Here is a 27904-nt window from a genome sequence, read left to right as displayed (position 1 = left end):
GTGGTATCTCTTTATGAAGAAATAATCCAACAGTAAAATCATAAATACAAATAAATGTATTCGTAGTACAAAAATATACATTTACAGAAAATAACGTAATTTAATTTAACATGCTACAAAAGGGCACCACTCAGCTTTAGGAGCCATGACGGTGAGTTTCAGTGAATTTAATAATATTAAGGTCACCGTATTAAGAATCCTAAGAAGGTAGTGCACAGACAATTTACAAAGATAGACCATATTTTATAAGACGCGATAAGAAACCATAATTTTACACAGTTACCTATAGTTACAGCACTTAGTTAGTTGCCTTAGGTATTTCTTTTGCCGTGTTATTAATTTACCTACCTACACAAAAAGGCCTGATTTGATATCTCTCGTGTGTCTGTTCATAATCAAGTTAATAAATTGAACGTAATAATAAATGGAAAAATAACTAAACTGAACAATTATAAACACCATCAACCTATGAAATTTCAACTTATTACTGCAGAATGTTTCAAAATGTATAGAAATATTGTTTGAGGAAGATATCTAGCCCAGAATGCCATGGATATCGCAAATTCTATTTGGGGCCCCAAATATCTACAACTAGCTTTTGCCTGCGGCTTCGAAGGCGTGAATTTCCCACGGAATCAATATTTTTTACGGGATTGGTACCCTATGACCTTCTCCATACTTCAAACTATATGTTTGCGAAATTTCAAGAAGATTGGTTTTTAAGATAAAACGTGAAGAGGTACCTAACAAACAAATAAACTTAATTTTGCATTTATAATATTAGTTAGGATTAAATGTTTACGCATAAGTAATTAACTACTTAAAACATAATATTGTGTAAATGTCAATAAATTCTAACATGCTTAAAAAGTTTAATTATTATATATAATTCGATTTGAATATTTTAAAATGTTATATATAGTAAGTACTTCAATTAGAAATATCAAGTAGTTATGTATAACATTATAAGTGAGGTGTTCAGTCTTCTAATTTTATGCGAATCCTACACAGCCAGAGTATTTATTATGAACATTATTTAAAGTTTACAAGATTTTAACCCTTCTGGCCAGTATGCTAAGTGCTAAATTTAAATAATCCTGATGAATAAAAAGTATTTATCACAATTCATTGTGTAGACTTATTACCTATGCGCTTAAATCTAAGGAATGTGGCTTAAGTCTATAGGGTCGAGACGAGGTTATTTTCTAAAGAGAGCTGTCACTTCCTCAATCGTCCTGTTCTTTGTTTCTGGTAGTTTGAAGTACGTGAACGCAAAGAACAAGATCAGTAGGACAGTGTAAGGCAAGAACACGTAATTGCCTAACTGTTCGGACATAGGTATGAATGTCAACCCTACGATAAAGTTGGCGAACCAGTTGACTAGCGCGCCTACGCTGACCGCCGCGCTCCGGGCGCCCTGCCCGAACAACTCCGACAGAATCATCCAAGGTATCGAGCTCGGACCCACACCGAAGAACGCCACATACAAGAATGTGAATATAACAGCGAAAATACTCATCGTTGTATTATTCTCGTAGGAAAAGAAAGCAGCAGTCATCAGAACCGAGAACACCGTCATACCACCAAGACCACACAGCTGCAGGGTCCGTCTACCCAAGCGATCGATCAGAGGAATCGACACCAATGCCATTACAAATAGAATACTACCTACGCCTATAGATGCCAAACGAGCGTCTTCATCATTAAGACCTGCTCTTATGAAAATAGTCGTTGAATAATACAAAACGGCATTGATACCTCCCAGCTGCTGCGAAAGATGCATCACAATACCGATGATTAAAGGAGTGCGTAGAGCCTTGATACTGAACAAATCCGGAATAGAGAACTGTGCTTCTTGTCTCGCCGCCTGATCTTCTACATGCATATCGTTTATTTCGTCATTGATTTGTTCGGTACCTCTTATCTTTGTCAATGCTATCCTGGCTTTTTCTTCATCATGTACAGAAAGCAGTAAATATCTGGGAGATTCAGGTGCGAATGGCAACATGAAGCATTGCAGCGCTGATGGTATGATCGCCAACCCGAGCAACCACGGCCAACCTTCATCGCTACCAAGTATGACGTCGATACCCAAAATCTGCGCACCGACCATGCCAAACGCAACAGCCAACTGATTTACAGTACCAAAAGCACCTCGAAGCCTCAGGGGTGCTACTTCCGAGACATATGTTGGCGAAACAGTTGTCGCGAATCCACAATTGACCCCGATGATGAACCTGCCTATGATAAGCATTTCGACGGAGGAAGATACTTTGCTGAAGCCCATCAGTACCGCGCCAACAACGCCTATGAACGCGTTGATAAAGAGGGCTCCTTTGCGGCCTTGTTTTTCAGATAGCCAGCTGGCGAGCGGACAACCGATCATGCCGCCAACAGCGAATATACTGACAATGATGCTGAAGATAAGACTTGGCGAGGCTTCATACTGTTCTCTGATGAAGTTTTCAATGAAGGTTCTCGGGGAGTTGATGACACCGGTGTTGAAGCCGAACTGCAGCATACCGAGGACGGCGGCACTCACCGCGTACAGCAGCGCACCGGTAGTTCCCGCCATCTTGCTGCGATGACTTCCCTCTGAAATTAAAAATGGTAGAAATAAGTAACTTATCAATTGGAGATAAGATTTGTAGCTGTTATAACCATCATTGTCAATGTGGGTACTTGAAAGAGATAAGAAAATGGTGTAACAAAATCCAATCGTAAAATTATCCACACTAGAATTCTTCGTAACTTTGGGATTGTTAAAGAAATTTTTCTGTCGATAAAATATATATATATGTATATAAAAATATTAAAGCAAGTTCTACATCATTAGTAGGTACATTTTACTTAAGATATTGATACATTTGAATGCTTTAACAAATGAAACGTGTGTGTGTGTGAGTAGACTGTTTATGGAGATATAAAACTAAATTACCTATTGATGGTACAGCTATGCTTTGGTATATTGACGTGTAAAAGGAGTTACCACTCAGCAACTACTAATACAAGTATCTAGTGATAATACTGTTGATCAAAGTACGAACGTAAATGAGAAATTAGATTACTGGTAATGCATACATACATCATGTGCGTAAAGGTAAAATTAACTGCGGTGACGAATAATAACCATAACTAATGAAAAGATAAGAAAATTATGTTAATGATTTCCTGCACGAAGGTAGGTAGGTACCATTTTTATTTTAACGCCCGTCATTCAACATTAATTTCAAACAAAGACGTTTTTAACTCTATTGATGTCCAGTCCATGTCTAGACCTAACAATATACATGTCTAGACCTAGAACATAAGTATTGAATCAAATTTTGAAGACATTTTGTCTAATTAACAACTTGTAAAAATTCAAATAGCGAAGCAACCAACGACGCTCAGGTAGCGAAATTGTAAAGAAAATACTCTATACCACTCAATTAAGTGGCATATTATGTATGTATATAACATTCGTAATGATTTTTATTTGTCAGAGTAAGAATACTTATTACAAATTGATAATAAGTCCGGAAAAGGACAAACAACTCTGTTACAAACTCAGAATCAAATCAATATAACGAAAAGATCATTAATTTAGGTCATCATGGCAAAAAAGAGAGTGAGTCAGACAGTCAAGTGTTTCGGCTTGCCCGAATGACTTATAAAAACAAACAATACTTACGCAAGTCCCAAAGACGTATGCAACAATTCAAATATTGAACAATATTAAGAAGAGTTATAATAAATATTTTATCAGAAGTTTATCACAAGACAGTAGATAAAGGAGATAAACAGAAAAGTAGTCAACGATCTATCGGAATTCTTTAAATTTTGTGATACTATTAGACAACGAAGTGTCGTAGGATCTATCTTAACATGCAGTTCGAGTTTCACTAGTCTGCCCCATAAAGGTTAAAGACGCTGTGAACATGGACAGTCCGACAGCTTTATCCCCTAGTGGAAGTAAAATGTAGAGTTGGTAGGTGGCGAAACAGGAGGTAGGACAGACTAGGGTAATTTTGTTATTAGAGAAATAGGGTAATTCCTCATGAAAGTCATCGAAAAGAATGTATGTGTTGTTTAACCACTTTTAAGGTAAGTAAAACCTAATCTTTTGTAGCTGACATGATGTTGGCATTTAATTTAGGTACATTAAAACTACTATTTATTAGTATCTCAGCAATAGCCACGCCATAACCTGGTGCCCAGCATTTACATTGTCAGTTACTAATTCTAGGTCATTTATATTACATATTTTACAAAATATCTCGCAATTACCCGTGCGCCTATTATTCCTATAACAGCAAAAACGTGACAATTCATAACATTTCCTAATAAAACTGAAATAAATTAGAAATAATGCGCAGAAATAGAATATAATTACCACATTGACTTGTACAGCCTCTCGCGATAAATCGTAATAAATTTCAAACTCCTTATGTAATAGTCAAAATAAATTACGAACTTTATGATTGAATAATCTGAAACGGATGGAGAGCTGGTACAGAGCTACGCGTCTCCATACAACATGCCAAACCTCGACTGCTCTGTCATCAGCATAAGAAAAAAAGTATTTAAAATGATGGAGTAAAATTATAATTGACTGCCACACCAACAAAGATTATTTTACAATGGTAATTTAAGTAGAAAAGTCTATTTAAAAAAAGTTTTTACAAAATGTATGTTATTTACGAGTGACTGACTACACTCGTAAATAACATACATTTTGTAAAAACTTTTATTTATTTCATAGTCATCTTAAGGTAGCAGTCAATAAACAGCCTTATTTGTGAACGAATCAGTATGGTGCGTATGTGATTTTATTTAATCTTTTTATATCTTTGAAGACATTTTTATATATGTTTCCAAAATTATTATCGCAAAATATTTGTCTATTAGGCCATTATATTTATAAATTCTTCCGAATAAATATATAAAAAACTTAATTCATCATCAGCCACTTTAATGTCTAATACAGCGGCCTGGCCTTGTGGAAACATCAACCCGTAAACCACTTTCATATGCAAATTGTTAAATTTCATTGTACAGTTCATCTCAAGTATGACTTGTTCCTTGTATTATTTCATCAAGCGCATAATGCACATATTGTTTAAAAAATGTAAACACGTAATATAAGACCTTCAGCTTTTATAGCACATGATATATGTTAGGAGGAAACTATGCATAATAACATAAGATACACTCAATTGATTTTCAAAGAGTTACTTTTATTTACAAGTTTAATTTTGTTTAATTTGTTAAGTAAGTCAAATCTTGCAAGTTAAATATGCGTATTTAAAAATATTTACAACTAGCTTCCTGTCCTTCTCCGTACTTCAAACTATATGTATGCAAAACTTCAAGAAGATTGGTTGAGTAGATAGAGCGTGAAGAAGTAACTTACATTATAATATTAGTTACGATTTAAATATAGAAACAATTAGAACAGCCTTATTGCCTTATTGCTACGTCCTGAATACTGGTAATATACTAGATACAAATAAAGGTCAAAAAGTTTTCTAATATCTGTCGGCCCGGCATTCAAGAAACAATTGCAACATGGCAGAAAAACTGGCGAGAACAAGCAATATCTATTTTAATTGCACTTAAGGTTTTAAGTCACGATCAGGGGTTATTTATATAACACGGTTATAATTTTATTTTCACTAGACAGAGCAGAGTAAGTTACTCAGCGAAAGCATACATCTATAACAAGATGAAACATACGGTAAATGAAAGCAATATATTAAAGCCTGATTGAAAGCTGAATTGATCATTATGAAAATTTGATCTTCAATTATTATTTTAATTGTATTTTGGCTCCCTTTTTACTTTTACTATTAATGACTATGTCTCCTGTGCTATGTGTGTATGTATATTCGTGCGGTGACAACGCATCAAGATCGGAATTCGAAGCGTTCACGACGCCCGAGCCGTTCCACTCTATTATTTGTCCACTTTCACTATCGTTATTCGAATTCGTATCGCAATGAAGGATATATAGTAAATTATCCGATACTAAATCAGTACTTTGTAAATGATTATTGCTTTTCCCTCTCCATTGCGATTTAACTAACTTTAGTAAAAAAAAGTTAAGTAAAGCATAGTTAGTATATTATACAATAGCGACTAAACATACTTTAGCTAAAAAAAAGTTGTATTCTATGCACCTTTTTAAGAATAACGTAATATAAATAGCTAATTTGTAAAACTCATATAATAAGAACATATTCTCTGTGGTTTAAATAAAGGAGAAAATAAAACATTTGCATGTTGTAAAAGGCTAAAAAGGAGCTCACGATAATCAAACATAAAAATCACTCCAGAACATTGACAAAAGCAATGTTATTAAAATTATAAAGATTACGATTATGTCGATTATTCATCAATTTATGAATAGTGCAATACTGAAAACAATTCAATATTGCATGTCCTCATTTTGTGAATTCAGAGACAAATACACCTTGAAATTATTGTGATACGAACGTGCACTAGAGTAGAGTAGTAAAAATTTTACGCTTATTGTTTTAAAAGGTTTTGTTTTTGATAAAATTGTGTACCTAGTTACAAATTTTATTTCTGCAAAAAAATGTATATTGCCTGCGTGAGTATGTTGTATGTGATGTTTTTCATACTTCCATTTTTACATATTATAAAAATAAATCCCCCGTAACGACTGTCTGTCTGTATGACCTCGATAAACTCAAAAACTATCGGACCGGTATTTGTACGCTTTTCTTCAATCAATCATGTGATTCCTAAGGAAGTATTAAGTGTAAATTTATCATGGTTATAGCCGAGCTAAGCCGGGACGGGACACTAGTAACAAATAAATTCAATTATGGACAAGTTACATTTTCCGAAGTTCCCACAGATAAACACATCTGCTTCCTATACATTTAAAATCAAACGTCTGTCTGTTCACACGCTTACCGATTTATCAAACGTAAGAAAATAACATACAATCTGGATGTCAGTGATTAACAATATGGCGAAGATTGATGAGAATCGAACCCAAATAATTCCACCAAATAGACATGAAATTAGGCAAATATAAATAAATAGAGCTCGTGATTCCCGCCTTGGAACGGTCACTTAATATTCTCTCGTGGATGTGGCACGAGGTGACGAAGGAATAAGAAGCCTTGACAGGTAAGAGACAACAGTTGTAAAAAAGGAACCTGTGAATATCCAGTTTTATTATCCGCAACGAAGGTTGACGTCAGGCGGTCGGTCCCAAAACCGCGACCGGATTTTCAAAATTTTAAGGTTCAGATGGAAGATAGGATTAGGCAAATAGCCAATTAATATCACTGATGCGAGCCCAGACTGGAATGGAAAGCCCGAAAACTTTGGAGTCAATTGAAGGAAGCCCACATCCATAAATGGATATAAATAAAGGGTGATGATGATAAAGCATGAAAGAACCTCTACGAGGCAACGAGAGTCACGAGTTAATTAATGTGTTGATAGTAATGACTACAAGTTTCAAGGGTTACAAACAAAAAGAAAATTGCCCAAAGTTTCAGATTGATGTAATTTAGTAACGTAAGTATCGTCAGTGAAAGCATGGATGATAAGCCACATCGTGTGTCAATGTTTATATAAACATTGCGACAAGTTTTTAATGTTATATCAACAATGTTTTAAATAAATACCATACATTTTTGTACTCTTACATGTTTTGAAAGAGAACTGAGGGACAAAACACACCAAACGACTAGGTCTTATGATAAGTGGATGATTACGAAACCTATATCTTTTTGCAGACCACTGAGCCAGTGTAGTAATATATAAATATAAAGACTTAATTCAATCTTTTTTAATTGCTAAATAACCATATGGTTCGCCGTAGCGGATAACCATTTTTCGGCACTAGGTGTCTTTTTGTTTTCCACCACGGGGACGCGCAACTACGATTAATTTGCGAGCCGTACAGAAATTTCTAGCATACTTTGCAATACTTATTAAAATGCTGGCAAAACTGGTTCAGGCTTCTATGAAACCATAAAAACTTAATACAAGCATTCGCAAGATCGGTTGTTATTGTTGATGGTATATTGAGATATTTCTGAGAGGTGTAGAAGGAAAAGGTACTCACTTAGAAATTGAAGTTTTACGATCACTTTGAACTCAACACAGGAACACAGCGATAACTGGCGACGTGGCGACCGTCGGAAGCGGCCGACCGTAACATACTGACGGAAGGTTGTCTACTCTACTACTCGACTAAGGCTGTGTACACAACGATTTACGTCGGAAATATATTTTTCACAGGTATATGATAATTATGTGAAAAATGTGCTATAGCTTGTATAAAATGACTCTGGCAGACAAAGATAATTTAGAATATAATTATTTCTTATCGAGTGTGTTATTTGATAACACTGGGATCAGATTTTACTCAAGTCGCCTAAAGTCATTTGACATAACTTTTACGTACGGCCATCTAATGGCAAGCCGCATACGTCTAGTGAACTAAACAAGCTAGGTTCCAGTTAGCAGGTTTGCTCACGATATCATCCATCACCAGAAGCATGTGGTCTATGGTAACTAACTATATTATGTCAGTTAGATTGGTAAATTAAATTTTTCTGTGTACGGAAAAAAAAGTTGCTATCAAGACGCTCTGGGGGGAGGGGTACTTTGAAACATTAAACACGTAGGACGTCGTCTGTCATTTTTTTTGCACGATATGAGAACACATAGCATGTGGACGTTTGTATGTTTCGTGGTTTGCATTCTGGAAACAGCTGGTTTCAATTAAATTATTGTTTTTATAACATTAAAATTTGTCACATATTTAGCATACATTAACCTAAAATAAAATAAGTTTCCGTGCAAATGGACATTTGCCAAAAAGATTTAAAAATAACATGAAAATTGCGTACGTGACAATTCGGACAATACTCTTAAAATATTATAAAAATAATAGATCGGTTTAAATTTTTATTTCTAACAGAAGCTAAAAATGTTTTCGGGTTCATTATATTGCACATTATTTATTAATATTGGGTATTATTTGCACATTGACTGATTTATTGAGATATCAAAACTCAAAACGGAGACGAAATTGAATTTTTTATCAGAGAGTTTCTTACACGCCAATCACGCGGGCGAAGCCACAGGCAAAAGCTAGTCATCAATAATACTAAAAGGAGAAAACTCCGTGCGGAACTTCGAGTGGAATCCGAACTTTATGTGCCCATAACTCCACGATCGCCTCTCCTTTATTGAGAGCATTCGCACCTTTTATGATTCGTGATGGATTCTCAATCACAGTGCATAATTAAAAGGATTGTGTTTGTATAAGTGTTTAGTTTATTTAGCTATGAATAATAATAGAAATACTAAGTCTACTGAGTTACTAAAATATACTGGCCGCAAAGAAGTTAAAAATAAAAATACAGTTTAAAAATGTAAATGGTAAAAAAAAGAATATAATTTCCCGCTAATTTTGTTTTTATAATCAATTGAATTGTTAGAATATTTCTCTGATTTTGGAAATATATCGTAGTTCAGTTAACCTTCGCACTGTTTGAAATTTTATTTAATATTTGAAGTTCAGTTCATTGGAAAAAATACCAGAGGGATAAAATCTCAAGTTATTCGATTATCCAGTGTTGCTTATCAACATTAACTTAATTGCAAAGTAATTGAATTAAAGAAAAAATATGTCTCTGCTTGCTTATGGATACTAAACTGTATAAAATCCGCTTTATCTTTGTTAGTATATATAAACGAAAACCGGTATTTGTATGAATGCATTTGCATAGCCGGAGGACGTTTTAAACGAAGACTTGAATAAAAAAATATACAATATACCAATTATATCAACAAGAATCCCAACTAATAAATGCGAAAGTAAGTTTGTTTGTTACCTCTTCACGCATTATCTACTGGGCCGATTGTTATGAAATTTGGTACACGGGTAGAAAATAACCTGGAATAATACATAGGGTTTTATCCCGAAATTCCCACGGGAGCGAAGCCCCGGGGCGCAGCTAGTATTAAATAATTCGGAAAAAATCAATTTCTATATTTAGACTTGTTTATTTGCATGAAATTTTGAATGTTTATTTGCTGGAAGGGGAAATCTACTTATACAGAAAAAAAAGCTTATTTATACACTAACACAATAAGATAGGAGGTAAAACTAGTTCTACCTGTGAATTTATTAACCCACGCACTTATACCGTGAAATATTAAGTACATCAATTTTGGGCATATGTGCAAAATATAAGTAAGTAAGTAGTATTTGTATTTAAATATAGATATTTTATCAGTGCGCATTGCGCAGAATGCAAGAATATTTTGTTTACTTGATAAACATTTTGTTGATAATGTTCATATGATTGACGCAAAAAATACAAAAAATATATGTCAGTCTCAACCTTGCGTGATTTCCGCTCATATTACGCCTAAATGTAATGCCCATGCAATAGATTTTTTATCTAAATGTACAGTCAACAGCACATCAACCTACCCAAATTCGTTGCAAATTCGCCATACTATTACAAACCCTATTACCGCTGCACGGAGATCCGAGCAGGGTATCTTAATATGCGGTCGACTGTACAGTACACTAACACATCACATATAAACTCTAGTAAATAAGAATAACTGCGGAAGCTATTAACAAAATGGATAAGTAGATATTTCCCATTATCACGCCTATCTCTATTTTTCTCTATGAACAATTAAATTAGGTTAATTCATATGTAATGAATTAACAATTAATTCATAATAAATATATCCTACAATTTAGAAATCTTCAGGGCAAGAGTGAATTGGCATTATTTGAGTCTGCGTGTCATCTTTTAGTCATCATCTCTGCTTCCCATCAAGCTTTTATATATAAACGTAATCTATATATATATATATATAAAAGAACAAGCGTTTTTTACTAATCAATGCCCAGCCTAAAACATAGAAGCTATAAACGCGAAATTTTGGCAGTAGCTTTAGGTTATTACGTACTACTCAGATAAGAAAGGAATTTTCAAAATTCTACCCCTAAAGGGGTAAAAATTGGAGGTAAAGTTTGTATGAAAAATAACGAAAATCTTTACTGATCTACTTGAAACTTGGGATAAATGCTAAGCAACAAAAATAATGAAACTCGTGTTTCAGGATTTCTTAAAATTACCTTTAGGGTAGTTAAATGAGGGTGAAAAGAAATAACGAATTCAAAATTTCGTCAACTAAAGATTTGAGAAGACAGCTCAGCGGTAAACACCATTGAATTTACGTTGTTACTGTTGATAGTTCGAATCCTGAACTTCAATTATTTTGAATTAAATCTGATTAGGTGATTACTGTGAAACTTTTATTATGGATTTACCCGAGCGACGCTGGGCCGGGCAACTCTTCGATCTCATACATCACGTTCCACATGTGGAGAAAAATTATATGATTGCCCAAGGAAAATACTTCAGTGAAATAGGCGGGTAGACATAATAGAGTTGATTAGAATAGTTCAAGTGCCTTCTTATATAATCCAGTTGCCAAAATCACTATTATCTTACTCTATCCTATCCCATAGTAATACCTACTACTCGTGTAAATGTGAAAGTGTGTTTGATTTATATGTCCTTCTTCCACGGCAAAACTGAACAAGTGAATCAATGTGATTATTTTGCGCGGAGATAGTTGGAACAGTGAGTGCCATTTTTTTCGAATGGCGCTGATGGCAATTGCTGGTATGCTATAGCCTATATATAGCCTTATACAGCCTTGTTTGGATGTTTTCGTCAGAATCAACATACGTACAAAATATTTTCACAAAAACTGCAACTGGAACTGCATACAGTTATACAACAAACTACCCCATACAATGAAGGAGCTAAATCTTGGACCTTTTAAAAATAAACTGTTTGATTTGCTTGTAGACAAATGTTTCTATAATATTCAGGAATTTTTAAACAGTAAATTTTAAATATGACAACTAATGTTTTAAATGTGCTACTTGTATTTGACTAACTAATGACTAAATTAAATTGTGTTTATTTGAAATTAAATTATAAAATGAATTATTGTTGACATAATGTAATCTTGGAAATTAACAATTAAAAAATGTGATACTATTTAATTTTAACATCTTTCTGTGCCGTATTTTGTGCGAATTAATGATAAATAAATAAATAGAAAATATGACACATTACGCTCAAACTTTCATATTAGAAAGGATCGCTAAGCTTGGAAAAACGCAACATTTTCTGGCTTTCAAAATATCTATTATTATATCAGTATTGATACTGGGTTACCGAGATAGCCCCATGGACGGTTGGTTTACAGTAAATAATTTAAAGTATTGAAATATAGGCTTTTGCCCGCGGTTTCGCCCGCGTGTTTTGCCCACGGAAGCAGTTATTTTTCCGGGACGAAACGTATCCTATATCCTTCCCCGTACTTCACACTATATGTATGCTAAACTTCAAAAAGATTGGACAAAGCGTGAAGAGGTAACAAGCAAAATTATTTTCGCATTATTAAATTAGCTGGGATATTGTGTCAATAAAAGTACATTATTATTATCTACTCATTTTAACCAGGTCTAGCTACATTATACATATTATTCTCAAACAATACCGACATATTTTTATTATCTAATGGTAGCCTTATCAGTTGTAAACTTTATTGTTCCCTTACCGACGTCACAATCCCCATTTAATAAAAACGTGCCAAACGACTAAAACTGCACATTTATGTATGCATCATGAAGAAAATCAATTTTTCAACCCTAAAGTAACAGTCACCTTCGGGGTTTTCCGGTAAAGACATGTGTTCGCAGTACTCACATAATAATATGTACTTATGCATACAAAACCACAAATACAAAATTGTTTATTGCATCCTCGTAATACAAAAAAAAATCTTAGAAACTCAAGTCCGTTTCGAATATGACCAGCAGAGCAGATGCTATGGTTCAAATTAATTTAAAATAATATTATATATATATATAAATAATTTAAAATAATAATTTAAAATAATTTGAACCATAGCTGCTTTGCTAGTCATATTCGAAACGGACACGAATTGATAACCTATATTTTCTCAAGTCGGCTAACTTAATTATCCCAACTAGATGACTTGAGGAAAACTGATAAAACAATAGTGACCGGTAACCACATGATCGGCGGTGGACGTTACACACAATGATAGTGCATCTGGGACGGCAATTAACATAGGTAATTACATATACATTTATCTAGAGACAAGATCAAGCTACTCATTACTGATATATTAAGGATTTGAGTTGATCTACTACGCATTAATGATTTACTTTGTGTAAAAAATCGGTGTCTGACTGCAAATCCAACAAAGCGGGACAGAACTGTAGTTAATCACAAATTAATCATAAAAATGGTTCACGCACAAAAAACGTAGGACACTCAAAGTCGATGCAGTCAGGAGATGATAAGCAAACATTAGCCGGCGCCAGTGAAAAGTGATCCACAATTGACAGGGCGTAGATATACTGGACATACAGCATGTGATGTTTATATTAACTAGTTTATTTTCAAGACATCTGTATTATACAGTTCGTATTGAAGAAGAAATCCAATGCACCGACCTCATTGATGATTTCCGATAGGCCTCAAAAATTAACAACATTACAGCTTTATGTTAATAAATTGCTAAAGTTAATTGTTTTACGAATAAAAACAATTTTATCAACGGGCCTTAGCCGCCCGTCCCGGCTGCGCTCGGGTAAAAACATCATACACCTAACCCTTCCTCAGGAACCACACCACCTATTGGTGAAAACCAATCAGAAAATCAGATACCGATATATTCAAGACGAGAGAAGATGATAATTAGAACTATTGGTATTACTATAAAAGAAAACAAAACGTCTTATCGAGCAAGTTATTATAAAATAGTGGGAAGGCGCCCTAAGAATTCCCGCAGACTGTGACGCACTTCATGTTAAGACGAAATTACATCTTTGATATATGGCATATAAATATGCCGACAAACTGTCTTATATATGATTATTTTATACGGTCTACTGCTTAATAGCAACCATCCCCTATTCATAATCAAATGACGTTTGAATAAGACGCTACGCTTTTCTCAATCGTTCCACTTGCCATATCAATGCATTAAAATCTCGAAGAGGGAAACATAATTTCTTAAAATATCATCACTTAAAATATCATCACATAGAACATACATCTACCGACCCGACAGTTATGTGAAGTGGAGACTAAAAAGTAGGATAACGGACCCTGGGCTCCGACACTTAAGGCCTGCGGAAGCTACGCTACAGCTATGGGATTATATTATTTATCCCAAAACATATCACTACATCCGCGTTTATCTCAAGTTTTTAAGTTTTCCTCTTTTAAACCACGCAACGAAGTTTGATGCAGTTTTCACTGTTACACAATTTATTTCTGATGGTTTATACGTACAATAAATGACCCCATGCGAAGCCGTACCATATAGCTGGTATAAAAAAAAGAACAAAATTGTAGAGACGCCACGTGGATGTGCTAATAAATTGCAACGTGACGGGAACAATAAAGCAATTTGAAACTGCTGACCCCGCGGCATGTCAGCTGATCAGCGATGAACGACCGGAGAAAACAGCGCTGATAAAGAGAAAATTGAACCTTAATATCAGCTACGAAAGCTATCGATTGACCGCATTATTGTAGCTATAAATTATGCACTACTACGAGATATACCGAGTTGTTTGAACTCAAATTATTTTTTTAATTAATCTCAGGTCATTTGTTGGCCCTACATAGATACTCGTAGTACCTATATCTCGGGATGGAAGAGTTCATACGATTCCGAAGCTATGCTAGGCATCAATGTGAAGTACGTTTAAGAACTATAAAAAAAAAATAATCGACACAAGGTTTTATTGTCATTAAATATATTCATTAAATACATTTAATTAACGCGCTATAAGATTTTATCCCACCGTCTAATCTACTACCGCCAACGCTCAACGCTTTTACGTCTTATTGCATTCAACTCGTGACAATAAACTATCGGAGACCTCAAACTAATGCCGACGCGAACGAATGAGCGAGCATTGCGTATAGCTTGTGTGTGAGCTTTTCTTACCACATGGAAAAACCAGCAATGTACATCGAAAGCGCAAAATTTTGCGAACTGTTTGTCGATAGTACCTATGGAGCCGGCATAAAACGCTTTCATTTTTATTTAAATTCAAGAAACGTTAAACACAACTCAGGAGAAGTCTTCATAAATAAATAATGAGAAATCCAATGGAGGGCGGAAATTCCAATACATTCCTGCAATGCCACCAGTGATCCCGTCTTTGTTGAACGGCTGCCTTACGCAATGTTCTTACGTCTATTGTCGTAATTCTTATGCCGGCTCCACACTTGTCGTTGAACAGTTTACCAAACTTTTACGGATACGGGTGGTTGCTGGTTTTCCATTGCGGTTAATAAAAACACACTAATATATTCACGCATTCGCGTCGGCATGTGTAGTGGTGGAGCTGGCATTAAATAATTTCTTTTTAGGGACTAGGACTGCATTTATCTCTCTCTTTCATGTTCGCGTGTTCCCGGTTGCATTTAGGACTGCGATGTCGTGCAGCCCCGGGTCGGTATTTGTGAAATAAAATCGACTATGGTTTAACAACCGGCCGCCTGGCTGGCGTCCTTGGGAATGCTGTTGTTTACTATAAACTAGTGACTACTATCTAACTAAAACATGTATAGTTTGATAAAATGCCTAATTATGTAGGCATTTTATATTATACCTATTTATATTTTTTGAAAAAATAATAAAAGCTTAATTTGAGTTGAATATGCTATATTTTCACCTCAAAATCAGAACCTCAAGTTTCAAATGTAAAAAAAGGCATAATTTGGTTTTAAAAAGGACAAATTATGCCTTTTAGTGTATGAGAAACATAATGGTGTCTATTCATGCAGGTGAATCTAATGGCAAAAGCATGTGAATAGATAAAACTTAAACTCACAATCAGTTATTTTACTGGACCAAAGCAGTACACTTGTTCAATATATAATAAGAATCCACAAATATAAACCTCACACGAAATCTTTTACCAAATACCTATGAGTTTGTGTTCACTTGGAGCTCAAATACTAAGTGTATAATGTTACTTGTATGCACTTTGGTTGACCACATGCTGGTCAATCAGCATAGCTTTGGAATTCTAATTAGGCACAGATCATTGACAAGACAACTCTAGTTCCCGTGCATTATAATCTGTTTGATTTTAATATACATAATTGTGTCTTCCTCAAACTTTATATTGCCCAAAATGGGGCTTAAGAGTGAAGATTAACTCAGTGCTGTCACAAAAAAAAATCCAATAGAAAGGAAATTATATACTTTCTATATTTCACATTCATTTAATTATGAAACTTTTTACAGCATTGATTTAAGTAAATTTATTACAACTCATTCAAACATAGATTCCTTAAAGTTGACACTATTTCACTCTAACTTCCAATTTCGCTATGTTTTTTTTATTTTTATTTTTGTCATTGTATAAAAGCAGTGGTAAGCAGAAACATAAGAAACCACCTGTTAATACAGTGCCAAGAAGAAAACCTTCAGCAAACATTGCACGAGGCTCTAAATAATATTTGTAATTATGAATCTAAAGTATATCAAAACAAACCACATTCACGAAGTGGCGCCAATGCATTATCATTATCCATTTTTGCCACACCGGCTGGGGCTCTTCCTGAAGTCTTTAAAGCAAAAAGCAAAGAAGGTCTGCACACCCTGCTCCTTGCTGTGGAGCACCGGAACACCTTCCAGGCTGAGAGACACCACACGCACTAAACACAATAAAATGCCGACTGATGAATGTGCAGCACCTATTTTTTGTATATTCTACATAATTAACACCAACCGTAATAATCAATTTCACTATCACAATAACAACTTATTGCAAAAGGCAATAATAATACCGGATCGAAATCACCAGACGCGTAGTCACAATGCATTGCTGGACCGGAATATTTAATAAATTCAGCGAACCACAGGAAATAGGTAGGACATTTACAAATTTTATAATTAATACAGGAAGCTCGCAAGAATATCTTATTTAAGCTTTCCTTGCCTAGTGTAAAGCAGAAAACAAATTAAACTTAGGCTTATGTAGTAGGTAATAAAAATATTTTGTAAACATACCTATTTAGTACGGCCTGATGGTGAACAGCATCGGTTTATTAACTTATGGTGATAAGTAGCCACATACTTTTACTTTTCAGGAACGAGTTTGTGAATTAATCGTCTCCAATATATAATCAAATCACCTATATAAAAATGCACTCTGTGCACCTCGCCCAATCAGATCATCCACCAAAGAGTACCTAACTACGTAAGTTTTTCTTTTCATCCACTATTTCAATCAACCCGCCCGCGCCCGCTCCCTCTTCATTCGCCCTTGTTAGCCATCAAAATCGAATCTGAAGTACAGTTAACATAACATCCACCTTCAAAAACACTTTATAATGTAGAGCTTTGATGTAGAATTGTGTGATTTGGTGTGTGTCGGTTGACTGTACTAAAAAGTGACAGTGACATTGCGTTTAGTGCGTCTCTCCCTGTATCCTGCGTGCGCTTCTCTGATCACTTTGAAGTTTTTACTAAGAACACTTGAAGAAATATAATAATTAAATATTAGTTTATACTAAGTCCATCAGTGTAGCTGGCTGGGTTAATAAAACTATTTTGCCTACTGCTATCCATCCAAATATTTTTTTTATTGTCTGTTTGTGCTATGTCAGTCAGTATACAGCACAGACAGACAATAGAAATTTTTCTAGGCTGCGAGTAGGTACATCGTACATCCGATAGTAAAAGAAAAAAGATACTTTGACAGCTTGACAGCTGTTTTGAGACTTCTAGATTTTGTTTGTTGCGCAATAAAAGCAAAACTGTTCAAACCAAAAAGCCGCATCCATTTTATTGTGTCAATAGTAAATCGTCAAGTTCAGTTAACATGTCACAAACTACAATTATGGATAAATTAAGATCATTTTTTGGGTTCGGTTTGCAGCCACCTAGAAATGACTTTCGAAATCCTATCTGGGGATCGGACGACGATGACGACGGCGACGAACTTTATACAAGAGACCAAACAACAGCATACAATCCGCACGATTTCCACCTGGAGGTAGCCAAACAAATGAACGACATGTTCAAGATATTTGGCAACATATTTGGTGACGTCAAATCATTCTTCAACGACGAGGAATTCGATCAACTCGCTGGTTTTGGAGACATCCCCGCTGAATCTTCCAACTTTAACAATAACAGCATAAGAGATTATTATTTGAAACCTGGTTACCACAACCAAAAACAAGAACACCCAGAAGACATTGATTTGGACGGAAAAATATCTTCAAATGAAATATCAGGTATGTTAAAACAGAAGGAAGACAAAAAGGTTGGAACCCTCATGCCGTTCAGTGGAGATATGGTCCCTGGAAGATCATTTTGCAAGACTGTCATCACCACTAGCATTACCAAGCCTGATGGTACTATAGAAACCAGAAGGATTGTGAAAGATGGCAATGAAGTAGTGGAAGAGACAATCACTTCAACGGAACCAACAACACGAGGGCCGTACAATACTGGCTTTGATAATATCAGAAATCCGGGCATCATTTACAATAATGTTATGTCGGACCTTTCTTCATTGTTTAGAAACTTTTACTAGAACTTGTGTACCTAATTGGTTAATTTATGCTTAGTTTACATTACAATATTTTTAAGAATCTTAAATTGATAAAAGTAATGTCATATTTATTTGGTAATTTAGATGAATGTAAAATGGACACAAGTTTGTAATCATCATGTGATATCAAATGTTACAGACTTGTAATAATATAGATATCTAGATTCCCACAAATCAGTTTTTCTTTCCATAAAATTAATGCTTTTAGCGAAGCAGTATGTAAGTCAATAATTTATTACATAATTGTAATATTAGGTATATACTTATTTTCAAATAAATATGGGGGATTTCATCATCTCTGTTTTTTATTAGGTTTCAGCAAGCAAAAAAAAAATTTGGAAGAATAATATTCTGGCAAGGAATAGAAGTGGTTGAAACCAGAAAGACCAGAAAGCTACAAAGAAAATTATACTTCCAAATTTTTTTAATATATATCTGTATGTATACATATAGGATACAAAAAGTCTAAGTATCAAGATAAAAAGAAAATAATAGGTATGTCCCAATCTTACTCTCACATCCTCATTTTTGTTGAGTTTAATTTTGTTTTATGTGTCCCACAATTCTGGTCCCTTTGGTAGTTGTGTCAAGATGGAGGGACTAACTCGCAGATCTCTATAACTTGTATGCTATACTAGCAGTTGCTCGCTGCTCCACTTCTGGTCACCTTAGCAGCTTAACCGTGGTAATGTGACAATTTACTTTCACATTTATGATATTATTATGTCATAATAATTTATAATAGGAAGTATGGATGTTGCAGCATTGTCCAAGATAATATCCTTATACTATAAGGAGAAAAGATTTGTATTTTTTATTTTTTAATTGTAATAAATAAAGACAAAACTACTGAACCGATTTTGATGAAATTTGGCAGAAACAGACAAAACGTTACGAATTAATGAATATTTATTTGCTTTTGAAGAGGATACACATAGTACTTAAGCTTTTTTATTATGGCTTTGTCCAAGCAAAGCCTGGTGGGCCTTGGTGGGTCATAAGAAAATAAATCTAAAGTGTAAATCCACAATTAAACAAGCTTAATAGTTCACAAAGTATAATAAAACACTTAATCAGAGAGCATTAACCATAGAATAATTTAAGTAAATAAATAACAGACATTTATTGGCAATAGCAAGCGTCGCGGGTGTTGCTCTTGATCCACGTTATGTAGCGGTTGACGCGCGTGTACACACCGGGGCGGTCGGGGCGCGCGCATCCTTCGCCCCACGACACCACACCTGCAAACGGAGAACAATTTTATATTCTTCAATTCAATTTTGTATGTGCATTGAGACAGGGCCAACCCGCACACTAGCTTTTTTATCAATTTCTTTCAAAATTATGTAATAGAGAAAACTAAAAAAATCATGAAATTTTTTATCCTAGTGTGGAATAATTTCCGTGTAATCCGCATCGGTAAAGATATTCACCAACTTCTGGGATATTAATTTATTTATTTGTGGTGTTGGAGAGAATCAGCTGGATGGATAAAAATACTAATGAGGAAGTAGGTACTGGACTTGATAAAAGAGAACCCATCGTTACTGAAGGCAATAGAGACGAAGACGAGGAAAGATGTTTCTTATACGAAACGATTTTATGAAATTCTTGGTTGAAAGTCCAAGCTCGGAGACGGAAAGGATAGCCACGAAGCATTCATGGATCAGTTGAAGGAGAAGGTATCTTGAGAGATGGCAGAGAGTCGGTAGATGTACCTACCTACCTACAGTACATCCTCCATTTAAGTACCTACCTACATATAGTACTTATATACAGCTATACCGACAGGAATAACGTTCAAATGCTTGATTGGATTTATTTATTCAAAAACAGTTTATTTTGTATCTGAAATATGCTTAATTTCAGATACAAAGTAAACTGTTTTTTCCTTACGTATTATTAAAACAAAGTCCTCTCCCGCGTCCTGTCCGCGATAAACTCAAAAATTACTGCACGGATTTTCATGCGGTTTCCATCAATAGATTGTGCGATTCCTGAAGAAGGTTTAGGTGTATGATTCATTATGTTTTTACCCGATCGAAGCCGGGACGGGCCGCTAATTATATAAATTTAATTAAGTAATTTTGTCGAAAGATCCACTCACCATCGCGTTTTCCCGGTGACATTCGGAGCTGTGACGCTCCGACGTCCGGAGTCAATCAGCATGATTTTACAACAGGCCACCTCTTTACAAAGCCCAGGGTTCGTTCAACAAATAGAGAAAAGATCTACTCACCGACTTCTTGATACTGCGCAGTGTCAGTGTTGAGAATATGCAGGGGCCCGCCGGAGTCGCCCTGGCAGGCGTCCTTGCCTCCGTCAGATGTGCCCGCGCACAGCATGTTGTCTGTGATCCTGTTCTTGTACGCGGTCTTGCGGCACTCCGCGTTCGATATTATGGGTACATACACCTGAATATAATAAATCCATATCTAAACATCCGTGAACATGCCATCTCTTCTGGTATAATAGAATTAATTTGGAGCCCAGGACGAATAGAATGTCGTCCTGGGCTCCAAGGGCTTTATAAATGCGAAAGTCTTTCTGTCTGCATGTCACTCTTTTCCGGAGAAATTGCTCAGAGCTCAATGCCGATTTTCAAGAAATTTCAAATGACCTAAAGACATGGCAATCGAGAGATGAACTGGAAAACAGTGCTATGAGATCATAGCACTGTTTTCCAGTTCATCTCATCAAACTCACCTCTTGCAAAGTGCTAGAGACAGACCCACCCTCCTCAGTGGTGCCCCACCCAGCGACGACCCCGCTGTAGTTGCTGTACGACAGCCCAGTAGTGGGCATGCACACAGGACGCAGGCCCACGTCATCTTCATTCTGCGCTCCTTCCACTGGTGTTCCCGTTGTCATGCTCTCGTCGCGACGCACGCGCTTCAAGGCACTTCGGAGGTCCACCTATCATGTTATATTAATTTACTAACGGTAATTGAACTAACTTTATTTCCCATAAACATATACTCGATGTATATACAAAACTTGATAAATCTATGGAGCAAAGGCGGACTTGTTGCACGCAAGGTTACTTTAAACGCGTTAATTTAGTAAGTATACCTCAACCAAACCAATTGAAATTCTATTCACGCCCGATTGCTACAAATTATCTACTTCCATCTAGTAACTCTCTCTCATCTTGTTCCTGGTTTTATTTGGAACTGTAACCTCGCGAACCTGGGGGTCAGCTTATAAAGTAAGATTCTCCTGTGATTTCACAACAATCGCCTGTCTGACGTCGACCCTCTGTAGGAATGCTATTGTTGCCATCAGCTGCCAAGTCTATGTCTTTAAAAAGGAGAAAATAAATGAGGGCTCTCTGTCTTCTTGCAACTGGCAACACCAATCTGGATGATTCTATTTGGTATTGATATGGCAAAAAATAAAAATTTGTAGTTCCTTAAAAAGGATTCGTTTTATACTTAGACAGACTAACTTTAACCTGCTCAGAAAAACGTAAAAAGTACACCATTATATGTAAACGCGCGCAGGTTAAACTCAATGTCAAAGTTGACTGGTGCAACCCAACCTATGTGTGTAACTACCAATTGTTTTCTTACCCTCTGGTCCAGCCTCAACAAAGCGATGTCGTTGTCATAAGTGCCGGGGTTGTACCGGATGTGACGGATGATCTCGGACACCTTCCGGTCGATGGTTTTGGTCTCATTAGCATCAGAGCGATCGTGCTCCAGGAAGCGGACAGTTATTCTCTCTTTGCGGAACCTACATTTGAAAAAAAACAATTACTTAAATATTGACAAGTCACACAGATTGAGTGAGCCCCAGAGTCGATCGAGATTAAATCAAAATCAAATCAAAATCAAATCATTTATTCAGAAATTAGGCCTTCACAGGCACTTTTTCACGTCATAATCTAAATTAAATGATGTTTACCAAAGCTACAAAATACTAGCATTTCGGAACGACCACTGCTGAGAAGAAATGCCGAAAGAAACTCATTCAAACAGTGTTGGTCCCTATTATGCCAGAAGGGCTTACCATTTTTTAAATATAAATATAAGTTGTAAATACTTAAACATTACAATCTTCTTATTGTAGTGTCGCTTCAACTAAACTTATGTACGAGTACCTACACTATATTCAATTCATCCATCATAAGAAGGACCATCAGTAGCGACATCCTAAAATTACACTAGTTAAATAACAAATACAAATTTATTTCTTATTTCATGTTTTAAAAATGTAAAAATAATCATAACCCTTAGCAAGCAAGTCTATTTCACCGTTATAATATGTGGTCACCGTTATAAAAGGGATTATTGCCATTGTTCCAATACAAAACAACGGCAATAGCTAATATCTAAGTGCTAGACGCCATAAGGTCCCTTTTGATTTGGACGACCACATGTACGAGTATTCTAGTCTTTTGCAAAAATGTCATTTTTGACACAAACTCTTATTGTTGTCAGAGAGATCATAATGCATTCAACGTGCGACGATAACAATTAAAATTATATCCGTACAGTAAACCGTTGAGGAGATGCTACATCTAGAGCCGTTCCAGGTTGCACCATTAGGTCATGCTTATCATAATAATGCATTGTCATCCAAACTAAACGTGTGTATAAAAATATATCTGCTTCAAATTTGAGTTGCATGATTCCACCCGAGACATGGGACATAGCGACATAAATACATTGCAAGTTAAAATAAACTAGTAAAATCTGAACTTTCCTCGATTAACACAAATAACCCATAAGGGAAAGTACCTACTATGTACTAGTTGCCACAGTTTCTATTGTGAGTAATTTTCAATTGAATTTCAAATGAACGAAAACGTTGCTCTTCTTGCCAACTTTTCGAAAGGGAAAATAATTCTAACCAGCCCATATGTGACTCATATTTTTCATAAGGAAAATTGCATTATTACGTTCTATTCAAATTGCCTGACTATTTCACGTTTACTACACAATTTACGACTATAGCATTGACGAAACCAATGGCGTAGTGGTCACCATGTCCGCTGGCCATCTGAAGGTCCGGGGTTCTTAGCACGGGCGAATATTTGTACCTATTCTCCTAAGAGACGAATAAATTTAGAAATATATACAAATATGTTTCTGTGTTGAATGGATAAATGGTTATATATTAGATACAAAACGTGTAAAAGAAAATGAAAGAAAAGTAGTTTTAATTAAATTGTTCTTAGACCCACGATACGAGTAGGTAGGGTAGTACTTAGTTGGCGTAAGCCTTTATAGTAGACCCTGATATAAATGATCACAGCCATCCACAGAAACTAACACTTTTAAACTTTCGTATCATAATTATTTACTGAACAACAGGTATTAAACGCGCACATACCTTTTTTTTTTATTTCCCAGATGTTTCGGACCTTGTTACAAAGGTCAGTGGTCTGGGAAAGGTATGTGCGCGTTTAATACCTGTTGCTTAGTATAACTAACATCTTGTCTTACCCAGAAGTACAGTGGCCGGCGGTGAGCACATACAAGTCGTTGAGAAGCGAGCCTCCGCAGTAGAACCTGCCATTGTACATGAGCACGGCCATCCACGGGAACTCCAGCTTCTTGGTCTCATAGCCTCCAACGATGCGCCGTCTAGTACGCGCGATGCCGCACTCTGAGAACACATTTTCGATTAATTAATTGAAATTGTATTGCTTATATTGGTTTATTTATTCATTTGTATAGCTGTTTTGAATAAATAAATACATAAATAAATTTTATAAGACAAACAAACAAGGTTATATTGTACATGGATTCTTCTCGCGAGGGAACTCGTTTTATTTTTGCCATGCATAATATATATTTCAAACATGGCAAATTATCATAAATCAGCTTCAATCAAACTTAACTTATGTGGATGTGATTAAAAGGGGCAGTTTTCTAGGTCCATATACAAAAGACTTCAACGAGTTCGAGTAAATCTCTAAAGTGACAAGAAAAAATAAAGTTTGATTTAATGAATGACACATGCGTTTTAAATTGTCTGTAAAAATACATATTTTTATAGCAAAGGCCTCTATCCTGTCTTCCAAAGGTCCATTTGTTTTTGCCAACCACGCCGAAACCTGTCTAAATCATCGCGCCATCTTGTACGTGGTCTACCTCGACGCCTGCGCCCTTCGGGAACCCAAGTTGCATATATAAGAAGAACATATATAAAAATCACCATGAAGCCTAGGGGAGTTCGCGTTAGAGTAGAAACTTACGGCATTGAGGACAATTTTCAGGCGGGTCTTGCGACGGTCTGAGCGTGGTAGTGGTCCCACCTCCGAGCAGATTAGCGATCCAGTCGATCAGCCCCTTGTCCTGTTTGGTGGTCGGCGCCCCGGGGTTCTCCGTGGCGGTAGGCGTTGGGAAATTGACTTCTGGACTTTGACAGCGCACTACCACTGCCATACCCAGCAGTAGGCATAACTTCATTTTGTTCTGGAAATAAAGGGATATTTCAATGTGATTTAGCTACTTATCTTTATCGACTAGCTTATTTGTAGCCCGTCTGTATTTTCCACCCCCATTATAGTCGTTTGGGGGTTGATTTTTGAAAACAAAAGTAGCCCTGTTTCATCGAAATCGGTTCACCAGTTTAGCCGTGAAAGCGAAACAAATAGACAGATCAAACATTGCAATTTTGCTCAACTCCTGAGCGCGCGATCCAATACGCCACCGAGCTCTTATAAGTGCAACGTTATCAACAAATCATAAATTCAATAAACACCTGACGTATGAATTTATCTCTGAATCAAGGACATAGGAAGCGGGTCACAAAAACTGGCTCTAACAGCGAGTACCGCTACCTTACTGAACTGCCATCTTCTCACGCATTTGCATATTCAATATTCATGGTTTTTTAATAATTTCTCCTCTCGAATAATGCGTAAGTCCATGTTTCATTGTTTTCTTTTTTTTTTAACTTTCAATTTCGAATTCATCACTATTAAACAGCTTTAAAATATGCGTACGTTTTGTTGTCGTGTATAACATAAAATGTATTCTAAATACAAACTTGCACTTTTGTAATACGTACCTACTAATGTTATAAAAAGAAAATATGTTTTATTGTTTGGAACAAATAAAGTCATATTACAAGAGCCATTTTGATTAGGCTTATTTAAGAACTGCTTGCCTGCTTTAATAACAAAACCTTCCCACAATACGGTTTGAGGAGTATGGTCAGCATTATGCATTAAGTCGCTTTTTTTTAACAATTTATATAACAAAGGACGATTTGTACACATACAAATTTAACCCACATCTCTATTCCTTATCCTTAAATATTATAAAATGAAGTCCCCTGTCGCATCTGTCTGTCGTCTGTACGCGACGAACTCAAAAACTATGGACTGGGACTGGATTTTTGGACTGTTTTCACTAATAGATAATGTGATTCCTGTGGAAGATTTAGGTACGCTTATGATTTGTTATGGTTTTACTCGAGTATTCACTCGAGTATATAGACTTGTATAAAAACAACATTAGATTCGCATTCAGAATCAGAAATCAAAAGTTAATGCCTACATCACACAGCTCGGTGACTTGCTGTCCGTACTGTTTGTTTTATAAACTTGTTGACACAATAAACTCGACTTGTCATTCACGAGGCGTACCGATCGGTTCCTGCGACTGGTTCGTCGTGAGAGCCGCCATTTTCCTGTTCCTAACCATTTCAATCGGAAAAGAAAGCGGTTACACGCAAGATCCAGTCTAATATCCTATAATTATATCGATCGTGTAGGAAATTATCACCAATCTGCGTGCGCAGATTGCGCAAAACAGGTGACTATTCTACCTGTCTCTATAGGCATACTTACTGAAAAATATATTTTCGGGTGAAAAATATTTTAAATCTCATGTTTCCTACTTATACAAATCTTCAAGCTACCGTTATTTTAAAACCTAATTACCGCTAACTTTGAAATGAAATCTTTATATTAATAAAATATAATTAAATAATATTTCATTGATTCGTAAAAAAATAAGTTAAGATTTCAGTGAAATCAATGATGGATGATTTAAACAAACGACTACAAACAGAGTTTATGCTAAACTTGAAATTCATCAAATAGTAGTAGTAGGTAGGTACCTAGTTAAAACTGTACTAGGTGCTACTACCTGTTAGGAAAGATTTAGCTATGATAACTAATGATACCTTGGTTTAGCCTCTACAGAAACCAATAAATAATGTACTTCCATAAACAATAAATAAAATCACAGCCAGTTGTAAAATAACAGCTTAATCTTCAAAATTTCAAGGTATTTTTCACAACCCCGAAAGCAAGGAACTTGCAGAGATGGGAGAGATAAAATATAAATAAAATTAAATTAATTTATAGACCAAAAATTCACGCTTTCACACGAAGGGCACACCGGGCTATCAATCACACCAACACCGAAAAAACACCGATTTAAATAAAAAGAAAAAAAAACACTCACAACTAAGTAGACGGTTGCGTTTTGATTAAGGAACACAAGTGGACACCGCCGGCTCGCGAATCCGCGAAGACTGACAGAGACAGACTATCTCCTATCTCTACTTTCACTAAGCTGGTCCACTTAAACCAAGCCAGGATTACCAGCAAAATGCATCCTTTCTGCCCGCACTCCAAGTTATATGCACGAAATAGTCATAAATTCCATTTCATTACCAACAGATAATTTAACAATTATTGTCATTATGGTAAACCTATGTGGGACCCATTACGCTTTGTAGGCATGCTAGGTACTTGACTAATTTTACCTATTTAATCGTGGACGAGTTGTCACATAGATACTGAGTTATATAAGTCAGCATCCGATGCATCATAAACTCCTCGCGACCTCATTGATGGATGATATTACAATTATTGATTGCGATTGTAAAAATAAGCGCCCATTGTCCTCAGTTTTATGATAAGCATGTTTGATCACAGGATGTGCACATCCTGGATCCAGACAACAACAGAACAGATCCAACATGGATTGGCTCCCAACGAGAGAACTCCTCACCGGTTTACTGTACAGATGGGATGACATGTATTGTATATGTACATTTTTGTAATGTCATTATAAGCTTGTAACAGAAATGTACCTATTTTTTATGAAAATATTTGTTATTTTAACGAATTTTTCCTGATTTTCATTACAAGTTGATAATAAGAAAATATATTTTGTATGGCCTAAGTTTTACTAAATCTAAGATCTAAGCCCTGTATTGCCTGTAGAT

The 27904-nt window shown here is 35.6% G+C and overlaps 3 protein-coding genes across 6 annotated transcripts; 1 reads left to right on the top strand and 2 right to left on the bottom strand.

Annotated features, from left to right (window-relative positions):
- Positions 1-40: 40 nt before the first annotated feature.
- On the bottom strand, positions 41-17296 carry LOC128672247 (glucose transporter type 1-like). Of its 4 annotated transcripts, XM_053749267.1 has the most exons (3): positions 17155-17296; positions 16637-16799; positions 41-2595 (listed from the first exon to the last, which is right to left on the bottom strand). In XM_053749267.1, the coding sequence occupies exons 2-3, from the start codon at positions 16674-16676 to the stop codon at positions 1199-1201; spliced, it is 1437 nt and encodes a 478-aa protein (XP_053605242.1). In that variant the 5' UTR covers positions 16677-16799; positions 17155-17296; the 3' UTR covers positions 41-1198. The 4 variants fall into 4 exon arrangements, with proteins under 4 accessions (XP_053605242.1, XP_053605244.1, XP_053605243.1 ...); XM_053749269.1 differs by lacking the exon at positions 16637-16799; XM_053749268.1 differs by lacking the exons at positions 16637-16799; positions 17155-17296 and adding an exon at positions 8093-8235.
- A 281-nt stretch (positions 17297-17577) lies between these two features.
- Positions 17578-19001, top strand: LOC128672250 (uncharacterized). The gene has a single exon (XM_053749274.1). The coding sequence runs from the start codon at positions 17969-17971 to the stop codon at positions 18686-18688; it is 720 nt and encodes a 239-aa protein (XP_053605249.1). The 5' UTR covers positions 17578-17968; the 3' UTR covers positions 18689-19001.
- A 745-nt stretch (positions 19002-19746) lies between these two features.
- LOC128672248 (trypsin-1-like) lies at positions 19747-27295 on the bottom strand. Its single transcript, XM_053749271.1, has 7 exons — positions 27136-27295; positions 24912-25131; positions 24157-24319; positions 22279-22441; positions 21413-21622; positions 20946-21120; positions 19747-19947 (listed from the first exon to the last, which is right to left on the bottom strand). Exons 2-7 carry the CDS (start codon positions 25123-25125, stop codon positions 19829-19831), a joined length of 1044 nt encoding a protein of 347 aa, XP_053605246.1. The 5' UTR covers positions 25126-25131; positions 27136-27295; the 3' UTR covers positions 19747-19828.
- Positions 27296-27904: the final 609 nt, after the last annotated feature.

This window comes from Plodia interpunctella, chromosome 9, assembly GCF_027563975.2.
Source record: "Plodia interpunctella isolate USDA-ARS_2022_Savannah chromosome 9, ilPloInte3.2, whole genome shotgun sequence".
Classification (NCBI taxonomy): Eukaryota; Metazoa; Arthropoda; class Insecta; order Lepidoptera; family Pyralidae; genus Plodia; species Plodia interpunctella.
Note: the sequence above shows the minus strand (reverse complement) of the source record. Positions and strands in the feature narration are given on the sequence as shown.

What these genes read in the sequence shown, in the direction of transcription:
- LOC128672247 (XM_053749267.1), bottom strand. Translation starts at nt 16,676, where the DNA reads ATGGATAATGATAATGCATTGGCGCCACTTCGTGAATGTG. An exon ending in GGCGCCACTTCGTGAATGTG is followed by an intron (nt 2,596 to 16,636) that starts GTTTGTTTTGAT and finishes TTTTAATTTCAG; the next exon opens with AGGGAAGTCATCGCAGCAAG.
- LOC128672250 (XM_053749274.1), top strand. Translation starts at nt 17,969, where the DNA reads ATGTCACAAACTACAATTATGGATAAATTAAGATCATTTTTTGGGTTC.
- LOC128672248 (XM_053749271.1), bottom strand. Translation starts at nt 25,125, where the DNA reads ATGAAGTTATGCCTACTGCTGGGTATGGCAGTGGTAGTGCGCTGTCAA. An exon ending in TGAAAATTGTCCTCAATGCC is followed by an intron (nt 24,320 to 24,911) that starts GTAAGTTTCTAC and finishes ATGTGTTCTCAG; the next exon opens with AGTGCGGCATCGCGCGTACT. An exon ending in TCTCTAGCACTTTGCAAGAG is followed by an intron (nt 21,121 to 21,412) that starts GTGAGTTTGATG and finishes TATTATATTCAG; the next exon opens with GTGTATGTACCCATAATATC.